This window comes from Chaetodon auriga, chromosome 15 (assembly GCF_051107435.1).
Source record: "Chaetodon auriga isolate fChaAug3 chromosome 15, fChaAug3.hap1, whole genome shotgun sequence".
Taxonomy (NCBI): Eukaryota; Metazoa; Chordata; class Actinopteri; order Chaetodontiformes; family Chaetodontidae; genus Chaetodon; species Chaetodon auriga.
The window spans coordinates 2,269,402-2,284,084 of NC_135088.1; the positions used below are offsets into that span (position 1 = coordinate 2,269,402).

The 14,683-nt window shown below is 43.4% G+C and overlaps 1 protein-coding gene and 1 non-coding gene across 3 annotated transcripts; both read right to left on the minus strand.

The window, feature by feature from the left end:
- Positions 1 to 2,887: 2,887 nt before the first annotated feature.
- LOC143332709 (cornifelin homolog B-like) lies at positions 2,888 to 10,521 on the minus strand. 2 transcript variants are annotated; one of them, XM_076750456.1, is made up of 5 exons: positions 8,290 to 10,521; positions 7,661 to 7,758; positions 5,311 to 5,424; positions 4,789 to 4,943; positions 2,888 to 4,026 (listed from the first exon to the last, which is right to left on the minus strand). In XM_076750456.1, exons 3-5 carry the CDS (start codon positions 5,414 to 5,416, stop codon positions 3,904 to 3,906), a joined length of 384 nt encoding a protein of 127 aa, XP_076606571.1. In that variant the 5' UTR covers positions 5,417 to 5,424; positions 7,661 to 7,758; positions 8,290 to 10,521; the 3' UTR covers positions 2,888 to 3,903. The 2 variants fall into 2 exon arrangements, with proteins under 2 accessions (XP_076606571.1, XP_076606570.1); XM_076750455.1 differs by lacking the exon at positions 8,290 to 10,521 and having other exon boundaries at positions 7,661 to 8,154.
- A 3,814-nt stretch (positions 10,522 to 14,335) lies between these two features.
- On the minus strand, positions 14,336 to 14,408 carry trnav-cac (transfer RNA valine (anticodon CAC)). Its single transcript has one exon. It is a non-coding gene; the product is annotated as a tRNA-Val (tRNA).
- Between the last annotated feature and the right edge of the window lie 275 nt (positions 14,409 to 14,683).

Here is a 14,683-nt window from a genome sequence, read left to right on the forward strand (position 1 = left end):
CCCCTCCTCCCATCTTAACCTGAGGCGTTATCAGCCGACTCCCCGGCAACTCCAACCTTGTCTTCTAAAAGGAACACTTCCCCTGGAAATTATGGAGAGACTCGGGCAGATAGACGGTGTCTCTATCTGTCATGGTGGAAACCTCAGAACAGACAGGATGACAGCTTCAGGCTGATTCCACGCACTGCAGGTTCAAATGCATCCCATGACCTCTGATTCCCACCTCAGGCCCCGTTCACACAGGAGTCACTCATGAAGGCTAATGCTCTTCAGTCTTTAACCACAAAATACATGTTTTTAAGGGAGCAGATCAATTTAGCTGATGTTTAGAGGGATTTTATGTCCCCACACATCCAAAAGTTGATGTTTCCAGCTGCAAGAGGACGCAGGATGTAAGAAACTAGATCCTCTTGTGGTGAGGTTGGCCTGAAAATATTTCCTTAAAAGAAAGCTAAGGGGGAAAATGGAGAGGGCATACAAATGAGCTGCTCACCATGAAGCTCTATCACTGCTGCAGCCATGCCAGCTACTCTGTGAGGCATCGTGCTGCTTTGAGCTAAATGCTAACATCCGCATGCTAACATGACGATGCTGGTGTGCTGACGAGGATGTTAACATAACTGATATTTAGCATGCTCACTGTGTTAGCGTGCTAACATTTGCTAATTTTGCTGTAAACGTAAAGTACGTACGGAACATCCTTAGTTCTGCAAGTATTTGGTCAAAAAGTACTGGACGCGTTCAACTTTTGACCTGATGATGGAGCTACATGACACGTCAGGGGATCGCCAACCTCAACAGGATTCATCTTCCGGGAAATATGAATGTCTGTTTAAAATTTTGTGACAGTCCAGCCAGAGGTAGTTGAAATATTTCAGTCAGGACAAAAGACAGACAGACATTCCAGTCCAGGACGAGCACGGCAGCTAAAAACAAGTCAAGGTTATAAAGTAAAAGCAAATCATAGACGAAAGATTTAAGAATAAAAGAGGAAAAATAAAGAATTGCTAATCAGCCTTATCACACACTAAAATGTTTCCAGGTTTGACAGTAAATACCAAAACTTTAAAAATAATGTTATTCAGTTTCGTTGGAATTATGTTAATTTATTCAATATTTCCAAAGAATCAAAAATACGTCAGACCCGTTGAGAGGAAACCTCCCTCACCTCAGAGCAGAGTCGTCCCGGTTTGAAGTGCAGCCGTCCGTGTGACCACGGGAGAAAGAAAAGAAAAACCTGTGATGAAATTACTCCCCCAACACTGGATCAAACCCAGCGGGGAGGGGAGTGCCAACCACCTGATTAACCAACATGGAGGAAATGAGCGGAGCAAAGGGGTCCATTTTCTTCAGGAGTGGGAAGAGGAAAGAATGGGAGGGGATGACCGGGGGGAGCGTAGGTGGGATAATCTGTGTACATATGTGTGTGTGGGGGGTGTCGGAGGGTGAGCGGGGTTAAAGTCACAGATTTTAAATCAGTTCTTTGGCCTTTAACGGGCGCAACAGAAGCCCAGTATGAGAGAGCAGAACAAAGAGGGCAGCAGTGGCCTCGACCAATTAACATTCCTGCAGCCTTTATGAGCCGCCTGGACCCGCCCCTTCACTCACACCTCGTAAAAGTCACAAACATCAATTCTTGCAAACCATAACTGTCATTATAATCCCATTAAAAACAACCCACTGAGCAATTTACAGTGAACACCAGGGCCAAGTGTGCCAGCAGAGGGAGGGCTCGCCTCCTGCTGGAACGCGAGCCGGACGAAACAAATGGGAGAGTTTATTGGGAGTAATTTGACAAAATATGACATGATAGTGACTCCGTGAGCAAATCGAACAACAGAAGATCTCTTCTCTTCCATCCTCTTTTGAAATTAATGGGCCTTGGCAAACATCTGGCTGACCACACGGTACAGATGTTGTCGTTTAAAGCTGCGCTGATCAATTTGTGGCCACCAGAGGGCAGAAAACAGCACGACAAGCTGATGAAAGCGAAATCATATGAAACCTGATTAATGCAGAAGTACAGTATTAATTTTCTTGTCGCTCTGGTTCTGTTTCTGCCAACTCCTGACAAAAATATCTGCCATCTTAGCTGCTAAATACTCCACTTTTTCCACCAGCTAGCCGCTAACTTTGTCCATCCGCCGAGCAGATAGTGCACAGTCGGTTTATCAGACATGTTTTGCTGGAAGCAGCTGGCTTTGGGGATATGTGGCTGAAACTCCCACGCTGAAAACAACGTGCTTAAACTGGCCGGAAGGCTCAGAGGGGCCTCAGAGTTCTCTGTGATTTCAGCATATATGTAATAAAAACACAGGTGAGTAGTACCCTTCACCTGAGACATAACACTCAGGTACGCTGAAGTCCTCTGAAGTCCTCTGAGGCTCGTTTCCACCAGCAAAACAAGAAGAAATGAAAAGTTAGGCTTAAAAAAATAAATAAAACTACTCATGTTAAGTCAGAATTGTGACCTAGAGTTATTATTTTAATTAGCATCATGACTCTTAGAGATCCTAAAATGGCCTGAGGGTGGACAAAATAACAGAAACACCTTACAGTATTGTCAGTCTAATTCAAAAGCTGTGCAGCAGTTCGGTAATCTTCCTGAAGTTGAAGTCATATCCTGTTATTTACTGCTGAGACTTGATTGAGATGCATTTCGACTCATTCTTCTTGGGATTTACAGGGGGTGGACAAAAACAGACGCACATAAATCATCAAAATCAGTCAATCCAGTAGATTTCAAGGAAGTATATAATTAAATAATAACTAAGAACTATGTATTTCAGAGAAAAGCTCAATTTTAACCAAACTAAATATTTATCCGTCACTTATTTTTTATTAAAAATGTTGATTTTACATTTATTTTATTATTATGCTTGCCTGTAGATACATTTTACATTTTTCTGCACTGACTAAACAACTCTGTGTTACATTTGCATTTAATTGGAATTAACTGGCTGGACGTGAACCAATTAAAAGTCTCTATTTTGACCAGAATTACTAACCAACTGCAGAAATCTTTCCAGGAAACTTACCACTAATTCATAACGCAGGAGAAATTGCTGAGTGCCACTCGGCAGCATGTGTCAGCTTTAATAGAGGTCTGAGTGTCCTCATTTTCATGAGAGGTTTAAAGCAGGCAGAGCGATGCTGCACATCATCGATCTGACACGCTGTGACCCCACATGGCCTCAGCTGGATCGGCTCATTGTGAAGTGTGTGGCTCCCTCTAGCCAAAGAGTTTGGCTTTACATTTGGATTTAAAGGAGGCTTTATTATTATTATTATTAGTCTTATTATTATTGCCTCCTCCTAACAGTGTGTTGTATGAACATACACAAAAAATAACAGTGTAATATTTTAATTTATCATTTGTTTAACAATAAATCAATAATAAATGAAAATGACTGTGTTCAGTGTGACATTAGCAGACATGGACTCAACAGATACATACTTAAAGAGTAAATATCCAAAAAATATCTATAAATCTATCAGTTGCTGTACTCTACTGTGTTTCTATGATTGAAGATGATTGAAGTTGGATTCACTGTCTTAAACTGCTAAATGATATTAATAATAATTAAAACACAGTAAAAAGCATATACAACATCCATAAAGTGATTATAGGACCAAAATAATTTAACAAAGGAAGAGAAAATTAGAGAATCCCTGCAAAGAAAATTCACTAATTAATAAGTGCTGATCAGTTGCCTGAAGGTCTTTCTGAACATTAGAAACGCTTTACACTCACAGTTAATATCAAGGAAAATATAAGTTTTTCAATCAATGAGCATGTTTTTCTAACTGGTTTCTGTCGAAGGGCTTCAATCTAAAGTCGAAGCAGGTTGTGGTTTACTGAACACGTGACGGCCCCCGCGGTCGTAACGACGAGGGGAGAGGTCACGTGTTCTTGGCGCTGACCAGAACGACCTGGATGTTTCTTCTCCTCATCTCTCTGGACATCTGGCACCAGGTGCAGGGTGTGCAGAAGGTGGCGTACAGGCAGTCTCTGCACATGGTGTCCTGCGGGCGACACACAGCGACGTCAGGTCAGCAGGTGAACACCGCGTGACGTTTGGATGGACTGTTGAACTTTAATTATGAATTCACACACGTTCCTCCCTTCATTTCACGATTCGTGCCCTCAAATTTAATCTGTAGTCCTGAAATACTGAGGCTTTGCTGACAGGGAAGAAAAGATTCACTAACCTTTACAAAGTGAGATAAGATAAGATAAGATAAGATAAGATAAGATAAGATAAGATAAGATAAGATAAGATGAGCCCGAACCGTTCTGGTGTTGCAGCAGCACAAATAAGTACAGATAAATAGAGAAAATAAATAATTATTAGTACATAAAATAAGGATGAGCAGCAGAGTCAGCAAAGTGTAGTTCATGTACGACACCATGTACTGTAACACCAGAGTAATATATAATATGATGATGTAATTGTACATGTGTTTTTATACCATTCCTTCAGAACATCACTTTAATTTCCCTCGCAGGTATTTTACTTCATTCCTTCTTTCCTCTGAACTACGGGGGAATTTGACTAACTTATAAACTGCAGCTACAAATCTTCACACCCACCAGCTTGGATTTCTTCATCCTGACCTTTAACTCTGCTCACAACAAACTACTTTGCTGTAAATAAATAATGAATCACACGTTTTATTCGAAATGTCTGGTGGGTGAATTGTCCCCGCTGGTCTCCTCACAACCGCAGTAAATAAAGGTAAACAGGTTACAGATTGGCTCTTTCAGACAGAGAATTATGGCCTTACTTTGATGCCGTAGCGCTGCCGCATGGAGACCCTCATGGACATGGTGATGGGGGGGATGAAACCGAAGCCGTCCAGCAGGGGGAGGCAGAGGCACTGGCCGTACTTCTTGGCAGTTATACAGGCGAAGCAGGGAAAGCACCAGAAGGCGAAGCAGCCTTCAACAGGAAGAGGATGCAGAAAATGAACAGATGAGCAGCAGGGACACAGACACTGACACACCGACAGACGCTCAGAGACAAAGGAATGAACACATGATGCTTTAAGGAAGAAGGAAATTAATCAGCGTCATGGTTTTCCTAAACAAATATTATGATTTGCTGCATCAGCAGTGAGTTTCAGGTCCTGCTGAAATGATCTCATCATTGTAAATTTGTTCCAGACTTTTAAGTTTATTTGCTGCTCAAACCAACAAGTGAGATGGTTCACAGGCTGAATCAGAGAGGAAACAATTTTGTTCTGCAATTAACAGGATTTTAACGTAGCTGGTAATAACAAAAGGAGTGTTTTTAATTCATCACTTACACTCGGGCTTGTCTTGACAGCAGTCACATATCCCCGACCCCCACTCGTCTGAGTCTCGGGCCTCCATGACGGGCTGAGGCTGCCGGATGACCAGCGTGGAGGACATGACGGCGTCTAAAGGGAGGATCAGGATAAGATAAGAAGAAAAGTAACACAGCAATGGATGTAGAGTTCTCATTACACATGCTTAATGTGTGAGATGCACAAAGGGCCAACAACAAACTCCCAGGCGATCCTCTACAAAGAGCAGAGTTAGATACTGTGGCTTCAGAATGATGACTGTTCATTCTTTATGAAACTAGGAGGATAACACTGATGTGGAGCTCTGGTGGAGGTTTGTTTGACAAAACAGGAAACTGAGGACATTGTATAGAGATTTTTTGTGTTTTTGAAGTGCCGATATTCCAGTTTATAGGTGCATCTTTCATGCATTTGGTCAAAGAAGCAGCTCAGCGAAGGCAGAGCAGGTCCTTCAGAGGGTTGATGTTCGATCTCCAGCTTGCTGCCATCAGTGTGTGTGAATGGCTGAATGAGAGGCTTTGTAAAGTCCTCTGGATGATAACATTTTACAAATATAAAAGCAATAACGACGTATGTTTACATTCAAGTGACAAAGCCTCAGAGTCCACCGCCAGGCGGCCGTCGGGGTGAATGGATGCTCTTCATGGGGCTTTAACACAGCAGACTGCTGTTCGCTTCTCTTTTCATAACAGTCAACATTTCTCTCTATTAACCACGACCGCCATGTTTCTCCTGCTTCAGCCAAGCGGTCAGTAATGTAACCATGATGATGAAGGTTCCATAACTGTGACGAACTAGTCATTTTGACCCAAACCATGATTGTTCCCCAAATCCTGGCTGAGTCACATTTGTGCCGAAACCTCACCAAAGCTCAACTGTGGTGTTGTCAGATCAGAATACTGTTTTATTTTCACTGATGTGTTATTATATGTGTCATGCTAGAGGTGAATTTCAGGCAAAGCATTTCAATTTGACTTGCTGAAAATGACAGTCAGGCAAATCAAGCTGTCCAAACCAAACGTGCACGTCGAGCCGACCCTTTCACCGGCTTCAGAGAAGGTCCTTGATTTGCTTTGGACCTTTGAAAAAACAACCATAAGTTCTAACCTGGCAGTGAATCACATGTTAACCAGGGTCTGTGCAGACCATCAGAAGCTGAGGAGAGACTGGAAATGACGGTCCGGTTTGAACGTTCGCCTTTAATGACTCACAGCTTTACGTCTGGAAAGTCTGCAGGGATGTCTCGCTGTAAATCAGCATGATGTGCTCGAGGCCTCAATCGCTGCCTAATTCTATTCTCTCTTGATTTCTTTACATTTCAGAACACTTTATGTCATTTAGATCATTGTTATTGTGACTTTAACCTGCAGCGCTGGACTCATGGAAGAGTCAATACACAAACACACAGGCTCCATCAAACTCATAGCTGCTGTCACCAAAGATGCTTTATAAGCATGAGGCATTACAAGCTGCTCCAGTGCTGTGAAATGGCACAAACTTCCTGTCTCCTAAAAATCGTTAGAAGTGTGAATGTTGTGTGGATGGATGGAAGCAGTTTGAGCTGTGCAAAACAACACTAGATGCAGTGCAATTTTAATGTTTGCACCTTATTTTAATGCTTTTTCTGCCATCTTAACGTAGTGATAGAGCATCTTTGGAAGTGTTGGCAGATCTCAGGAGCATGTTGCAGAGGCAGGTCTTGAAAAACTTTAATTTCCTCCTGATTTGTTGGCCTGAAAAAAGCCATTTTAGTGCCAGAAGGTTCAGAAGACGTGTGGCCTGTGAAAAACGTGTGCAGTACTCGCTGCAGTGACTGTGGGGCGAAACAATCGTCCATAAACTGTGCTCACATTCCTCTCATTGAAGTGAGCAGCCTCAGGACTCGTCGCTGGTCAAAACCCACATGACACAGAGACGGGAAATGAATGTAAGTGCGCCATCTCCTTTCTGAACCGACTCAGCTACGACTGCCTCCCAGTCATCGCCGTGTTGAAACGCTTCACTGCTGCTCACCACAAACACCAAACTTAAAAGCTGCAAAACAGAGATTTGTCCGTGCAAACTTTCTGCCTTGAATGTAACAGACATGTAAAAGTTTGCACCCCAGGTTTAATATACATGGAGCACACATACTTATATTATACTTTCAGAAAGGAAAGTGATCTATTTTCAGCCATGTATGTCCATTTTAACTGAAGAATATATGAATGTATAAGTGGTAAAATATCTATCTTAGAAAAGCCCCCTTTGACAGAAAGTTTAGAAACATTACGGGTCAAAAATAATAAAACCAAATCTGAGTACAGACCAGTATCTATGCACGTCTCACCTGTGTCTCTGTGGGATCAAAGAGCTCTGCGTCAGACGTCCTGTCACAGCTGATGTCGGCACTGAAAGGCTGTCAAGTCTCAGTGAGTTCAGAAATACCTGCAGACGACAGAACACCTGAGAAAGCAAACCGGACAAACCAGCTCGTCCTGCAGTCCGTTAACGTAATGCCTATTATTTATTGTTACCTGGAAAGGATTAAAATGAAGGTGAAGCCATGACACCACCACCAAACCATGTCAGGAGGAAACTGTTTGACAGTTTGACTGAAACATTAAGTTCTGGATGTGAACTTCCTGTTTAAATGTATCTTCATCAGTCAGTCTTCTGATTATTTTGGTCAATTTTCTAAAACATCATCCGTCGCTGTTGTGGCAGCTTTTACCAAAAACCTTGAAAAAATAACTTTGCATGTAACTACGTTCAGTCTTCACTGCAAAATTTAAAATAGAGACAAACAACAATGAAAACATGTTTAAATGTGGCTTGAATCTGCTGTAAGAACCTCGACAGAATCCCTTCTGTGAGGCTCTCAAAAGCCACAAAAGACTTGTTCCTGATACTTTTTAGCCTGCCAGGTGGATGTTTCTTATTAAGAATGTGACCACGCTGTATGGGTTGCGTTCACACCTGGCTGACGTCCAATCATGAGGTGAGTAAGACCACCCCCGGATGTGGTCTGGCTGATCCAGTTGTGTTCTGATCACATTTACACCCGACGTCCAGATGGGAAACCACATGCAGATGTTAACACCGGCGCGTCGAAGCGTTTCACGTCTTCTTCCGCTGACCCATCCTCTCTTCCTGTGTGATTGCTGCGCATTAAAGGTGGTGGCAACTTTGTACAGGGTCATTTTCATGAGGAGGGAGCTGAAACACAGAGCAGCTACATTTCTCTTTCACTTGTACTGTAATTGTACAGCTCAAACCTATGACATTAGGCAAGCAACAAGTCACCCTGCAGCCTTGAACAGGTGGAAATGCGCCAATGGGTCATTTTGTGCTCATTTTGGAAAACCTGGGCAGGAATGGTGGATGAATAAACGCCTCCCCATCCTTTAACAATTACTGTTGAGAAACCTTTTAACGAGGCGCAAAAGCAGCTGCAAGCCACAAACCACAGTAAAGGCTGTTGGTGCACTGTGAACGAAGCAGAACAATGGCCTAACCCTCCAAGGATGGGAGATACTGCCTGTTGTCAAGTGAACAAACAACATGAAAATAAAGAGCGAGGAAAGCTGCGTTGAGTTTAATGAATAGCAGACAAATGCTGATGGATTTGCTGGAGGAGAGAGTCTGTCAAGATGTGGGATTGTCCCCTAAACACAAACAAAAAACAGAAACTCCTCTCCACACTGAGCTGCCCTGCCCTGAAGCTGAATGCCACAGTGATTACCTGCTTGACACCATCCTTTCCAATGCAGTCACGCATTTAGCATCATCTGGAAATACCTGAATATTATGCAATTACATGGAGCATTGCGTTAGTTCAGCGTCTTTCTGCAGCCTCATTGGCTTACTGATGCATCCGCTGATTGGCTCCCAGCCCAAAAATTCTGCATATTCATCTGTGAAAATCACAGAAAATCTGGTTAACTACTGTAAAACAGTCAACAGTGGAGTATTTGTGAAGTACAGAAATACTTCTCCTCCCAATGTTCACCCCACCATCACTTCATCCTCTGCTCTCCACCAATGAAGAACAGTTCATTACACATTTGAACAGATATCCCAGCATGTTCGACAAACACGATCAAGCAGACATCACATAATCCCATTCACATAACGTCCTCTGTTAAACGCCTACACGAGCTTCGACCGGGCATGACAGACTCCTCTCTACGCTTTCTTTGACACTGTGCGCGCATTCATTCAAAAGCAGCAATGCGAGACTGTTTCACAACCTTCTGATCGACTCAGTTCAGGAAAATAAGACGCTGCTGTAGCTGACGTAGCAGTTAGGCACACTGAAGTAGATGAAGCACCTGTCAAACGTCACCATTAACAGGAAAAACTCAGGGAATGTTGCAACACTGCTCTGAATGAGGCTGCAGTGCAGGTCACATCTGAGCTGATGCTGTTATTTTTAGCCCATTTGGATAAAATCCCTTCAGGCTTCAGGCTCAGTAATTTCCTAAAACAACTGTCACTGTGGCTATAATCTCAGTAAATAGTGTATTTGTTGGGGACTATTTTCTGCAGCATTAGCAGCAGACAGCTGTGGCGCCTGTGCTCCCGCAGCGTTCCCACTACCTTTGACCCAGATTGATGATAACCGCTGTGGTGCAGCTTACTGTCCCTCTGAACTTTGATCCAGAGTTCAGTGAATGGACGGTGGGCTGCGGGTCAACATGTGAGCAGCTTTTGAGGGCTGAGGATCACATGATCTAGTGAATATTTGGAATAGCTGCGAGCCGTTCGGATTGTCGTGACCTCGTGCTCTTGACTGTGGATGGAAAGTGTGTTGTTTCAAATCAGACAACAGGCCTGTAAGAACATTTTCACACAAGTTAGATTCAGAAAATGATGATGAATATTCTCGCGTCAGCTTCCTGAATATAACCTGCTCATGAGTGTGCTTTCATGAGAAGATTGCTATAAAGCTAAAGGTCACAAAAATGTCAGGCAATCTGTGAATGAGACCAGTTCTCTCAAATGACTCACAGCCCAGAGTGAATCTCTTCATACGAGGGCTCTGCATGATTTCCAACATGTACATTGACCAGCACATAAAGACAAGGGTTTCCCGAACGCTGCTGCTTTGTTGCAAGGACTGAGTGTCGAATAAAAGAATTGAGGTTGTATGTGGTCACAAGACACACGCACACACACGTGCTCACACACACACACACACACACACACACACACACTTTAAATCCTGCTGTTAAATAGTCCTCCTGCTTCGTCCTCAGCAGATAACGGCTGGACTCAGGAGAGGAAGACCAGAGAGCACGTGTCCGATCAGAGCAAACAGACAGTGAGGTCACCGTCCATCCACAGTCAACATGATCCAGATCTTCTGCACAAAATCCAAAAAAAGTGTTTCACACAGGTGGTCGAGTTCAGCGTCAAGGCAAAGGAGTGCAGAGAAACAGGACCGTCAGAAGATTCATGGTTATTAAATGACGTGATGCAGCAGCAGCAACTCTGTCTCCAAAGCAATGACGCTTATGTACAACTCATTTTAAACAAATATGTTTTGAAAGTAACATAAAGCTGCTTGAATCACTGTAAAGAATGAGGGAACTGTTTTAAAACCAACTGATCTAAAAGAGGCAAAATTCTCCTCCTGAGCAAACCTGCAACTCAAAGCATTCGCTGCGAGTTTGGAAAAAGTTTTGGAAATATTGAAAATGTCAACACTGACTTGAAGCATGAGGGAGGACGTGTTTACCTTTTCATTATGTCGGCTTAAACCTGCTTTTTTGGCAGCTTGAGGGAAGTCCAACACGCTGTAAGCACAACACACAGAGCAACACTAGCATCCATTTGAAGTCATGTTTCCAGCCACCAGACGAATGTCATTCGATAGCAGCAGTCAGTTTACCTGCACTTTCACTGAAAACACAACAAATCACATGAGAACAGCTGAAAACTCATGAAATGAATGTCATTTTGTCCTCCATCAACATGTATTTCTATAAATCGTAAAGTAATGACCGCCTTAAACGGCTCAGTATTTTACTCAGACACTACTATAATTTCAATTTTACAGCTGTGTGAAACACATTTTCTCTCTCTTTTTAAAAAAATATTTCAGCACTGATTTCTACTGTTTGTACTTTGCACCAGTCAGACTGACTGAGAGAGAGAGAGAGAGAGAGAGAGAGAGAGAGAGAGAGAGAGAGAGAGAGAGAGAGAGAGAGAGAGGGGGGCTGGGGGTGGGGGGGTTTGATAGAAAGAGCAGTGGTGAAACAGTCAGTCCTTAGACGAGGAAGGAGAGCGATGAGGGAAATGAGGATTTCACGCACACGTCTGGTATGACCTGAATCTACAGCTCTGTGATCATTTCTTGTGGGTACTTATATGAACAATATGTAGTTACACAGATACACTGGAGCTGATAGGTGGTGTGAGCAGTTGGACATTTACACTGTCAAATCTACAACCTTTAGTGATATTATTTCCCTAATATACAAAGTATGCTTAAAACATGCAATGTTAAAATGCTTAAAAACTGTTTTTATAAGGAATATTTAATATATCAAAGAACACATTAATGCAGCCTTGCAGCCTGTGTCTCCCTCTTTTTCTTCATCCTCTTATCATTCCTCCTTTTTCCTGCAGCCCCTCTGCAGTGAGGAGCTCTGGGTTTCCATCTTCTAGGTGGCACATTCTGCACTTCCTTCTGGACTCCAGACCCCCCACACATTTTCCTCCGGTCAATGCTCCTGAAGGAAAAGCTTCAGCAGCCACAGGTCAGTTTAGCTTAACTGGTTCATTTGCTCAATGAAACGCGATTAACGCAGAGGAAAAGCTCATCTTTCTAGGAACTGTTGCTTTGACACTTCCATTGCTTTGTATTGGTCTAATGTCAGGGCTCTCAACGTTTTGATGACTGTCCTTTTAGGGAGTGAGCTTATGATTGAAGGAAAACTCATGAGCTTGGATTCGCCTGTTTGTACATAAGGCAGATAAATTTTTCAGGCCTGACAAAGTAAGAGTCCATCCATTTCCCTGAAACCCTCTTTTCTCCACACAAATTGCTTCTAAGGGCCACCATCAGGCCGCAGGCTGCACCTTAAGAAACTGTGGTGGAGTTTCTAGTGGTCTTTCATAGGATCTCCGCCTCCACCTGGTGGAACTTTGATAGAAACAGTTTCTGTCTCAGCCTCCTTACAGCAGCACTGACAGACAAACCCACAGAGTTCTCACCAGCTGCACTTTTCAGCAGCTCTGCAGAGCGTTTCAGAGTCTTTCAGCTCATCGTGTTAGATCTGATAACCCAACTTCATTTGCTTCCTCTCCCTTTTATCATTTCACAATGCCTGAGACTTGGTGACCCTTTTGGGGGGGGGGGTCATCTAATGTCACCTCACCTAATGTAAGGCATGAAAATATGATTTACAGGCGCTTTCATACCTCAGACAGGACTGGACAACAGCACGATGGAGGGCAGCATGAAGATAGACCCCGTTCCTCCAGGTCTGCGGAGGACGTCAGCCATGTCTGGGCCTCCGCTCTCAGACCCTCTGGAGAAGCTGCACAGCAAGAAGGACTCTTTCCTCACTGCAGCCCGGCTTGTCCGCAAAGGATGGACGGAGGAGAGGAAGAAGACAGGGTGGCAGTTTTCCTGTTTTGATGACTCAGCACGCCAGCCCTCTCTCTCCAGGTCAGATGGAAATCAGTGTCCAATACGTGCTGAGATTTGCCTGAAGGACCCCAGAAGCAGGTGGGCTCCAGTCGTGAACAGCAGGAGGGCAGCTGAGGACAGACAGATATGCTCTGAGAGAAAGGCAGGTGAGGCAAAACAGACAGCTGCTGGTGCTTTCTCAGCTAACAGACAAGCAGGAAGACAGGCTGGTCTCTGCAGTCAGGCAGGGATGGTTTGTGTCTGGGCGTCCAGCTGCCGCACCACACACAGACGGTCCAGAAAGTTCAGGGCCCCGATGCTACCAGCCATTGCTGAGATGTAGGCTACCCCCAGAAAGGACAATGACTTAAAGGAAAGACACTCGACTATGCTTCTTCTTGGTTATTAGATTTCCAGTAGAATCTATCTAGACTTTAATCAAACTTTGTGTTAAATGAAGGACTTTGATGGCATGAATTATCTTGCTGTGATTGTTTTAATAAATGAACAGATATATGTTTGATATTACCTGTAGGTGCTGAGTTTGTTCTTTAAAATGCAAATAAATACAAATGTGTACGTGGTTTGATGTCCTGTTGTGAAAGCTTTACACTGAAACTAAACTTTTGTTTTTTTGTTGCTGTCAATGCACACTGATTACAGGACTGTCTTAACCTGGAGGAGCTCAGTGTTCAACTATCTGATCATTTGCACCTAACTTGACACTCTTATCCCTTATGTGACACGTGCTTCTTGCAGGAAATGATACAGCATTAAATACTTAAATTCCACTTTTCAATCATTTAGTGAGAAACTGTACAGGTCATAAACCACCATTTCAAGTGGGAAAAAAAGCCAGTCGAGTCAAATGTCTGCGTTTCATTCATCACAAAAATAAAAAAGACCCAAAAATCTCATAATTTCGTGTTTGAGGTTACTTTTCACCTGAGCTTCGTTGAAGCGCTGCTTCTGTGCTTTTGGTATTTCAGTGGATTCAAGTGACGGAAACTCGAACAGCGCCACGCCTCCATTGCAGCGCATTCTGTGGTCAGAGAGAGTATTACATCCACACGGAGCACTGCCAGAGAGAGTAACATGAACACAATTAAGGGACCCGTTATACGTCATTCAAAGACGGTCGCCGCACCGAAGATCTATTACTGGAAACCGAGCAGGATCACCTAAACTAATGCTACTTCTAAAGTATGCAAAATAACACAAAATGTATAAAACAACCGCTTAATCACTTCCATATTTGTGCTTTGTCGGTGAACGTGAAAGTTTAAATAAAGGTAAACGCGGCGAGGGTTTTGGTTCGTTCTTGATGTGTTAAGTTACACATTGTGGACTACGGTTGGCAAGTCACACATAAAATTCTAACGATGTTTCCGCCCGGTTTCGAACCGGGGACCTTTCGCGTGTGAGGCGAACGTGATAACCACTACACTACGGAAACTCCGGACGACACACAGTGACGTCAGGAATTCGAAGGACAATATAAGAGAGAGCTATGCCATCACTGACACCATGTTTTCTATAATGACAGTAATGAGGACTCACAGCGGGAAGACGCAACACCTCGAGCTGTTAGGTGTTCAATGCCTACTCAAGGGAAGAGCCGCACTCGCACGTGGTCCGTGCTGGACTTGACCCTGATGTACCGCTGATACATTTTATATTATTGGCATCAACAAACTGGTCTGAATTGTTTCCAGAAATCAAATTGATCCC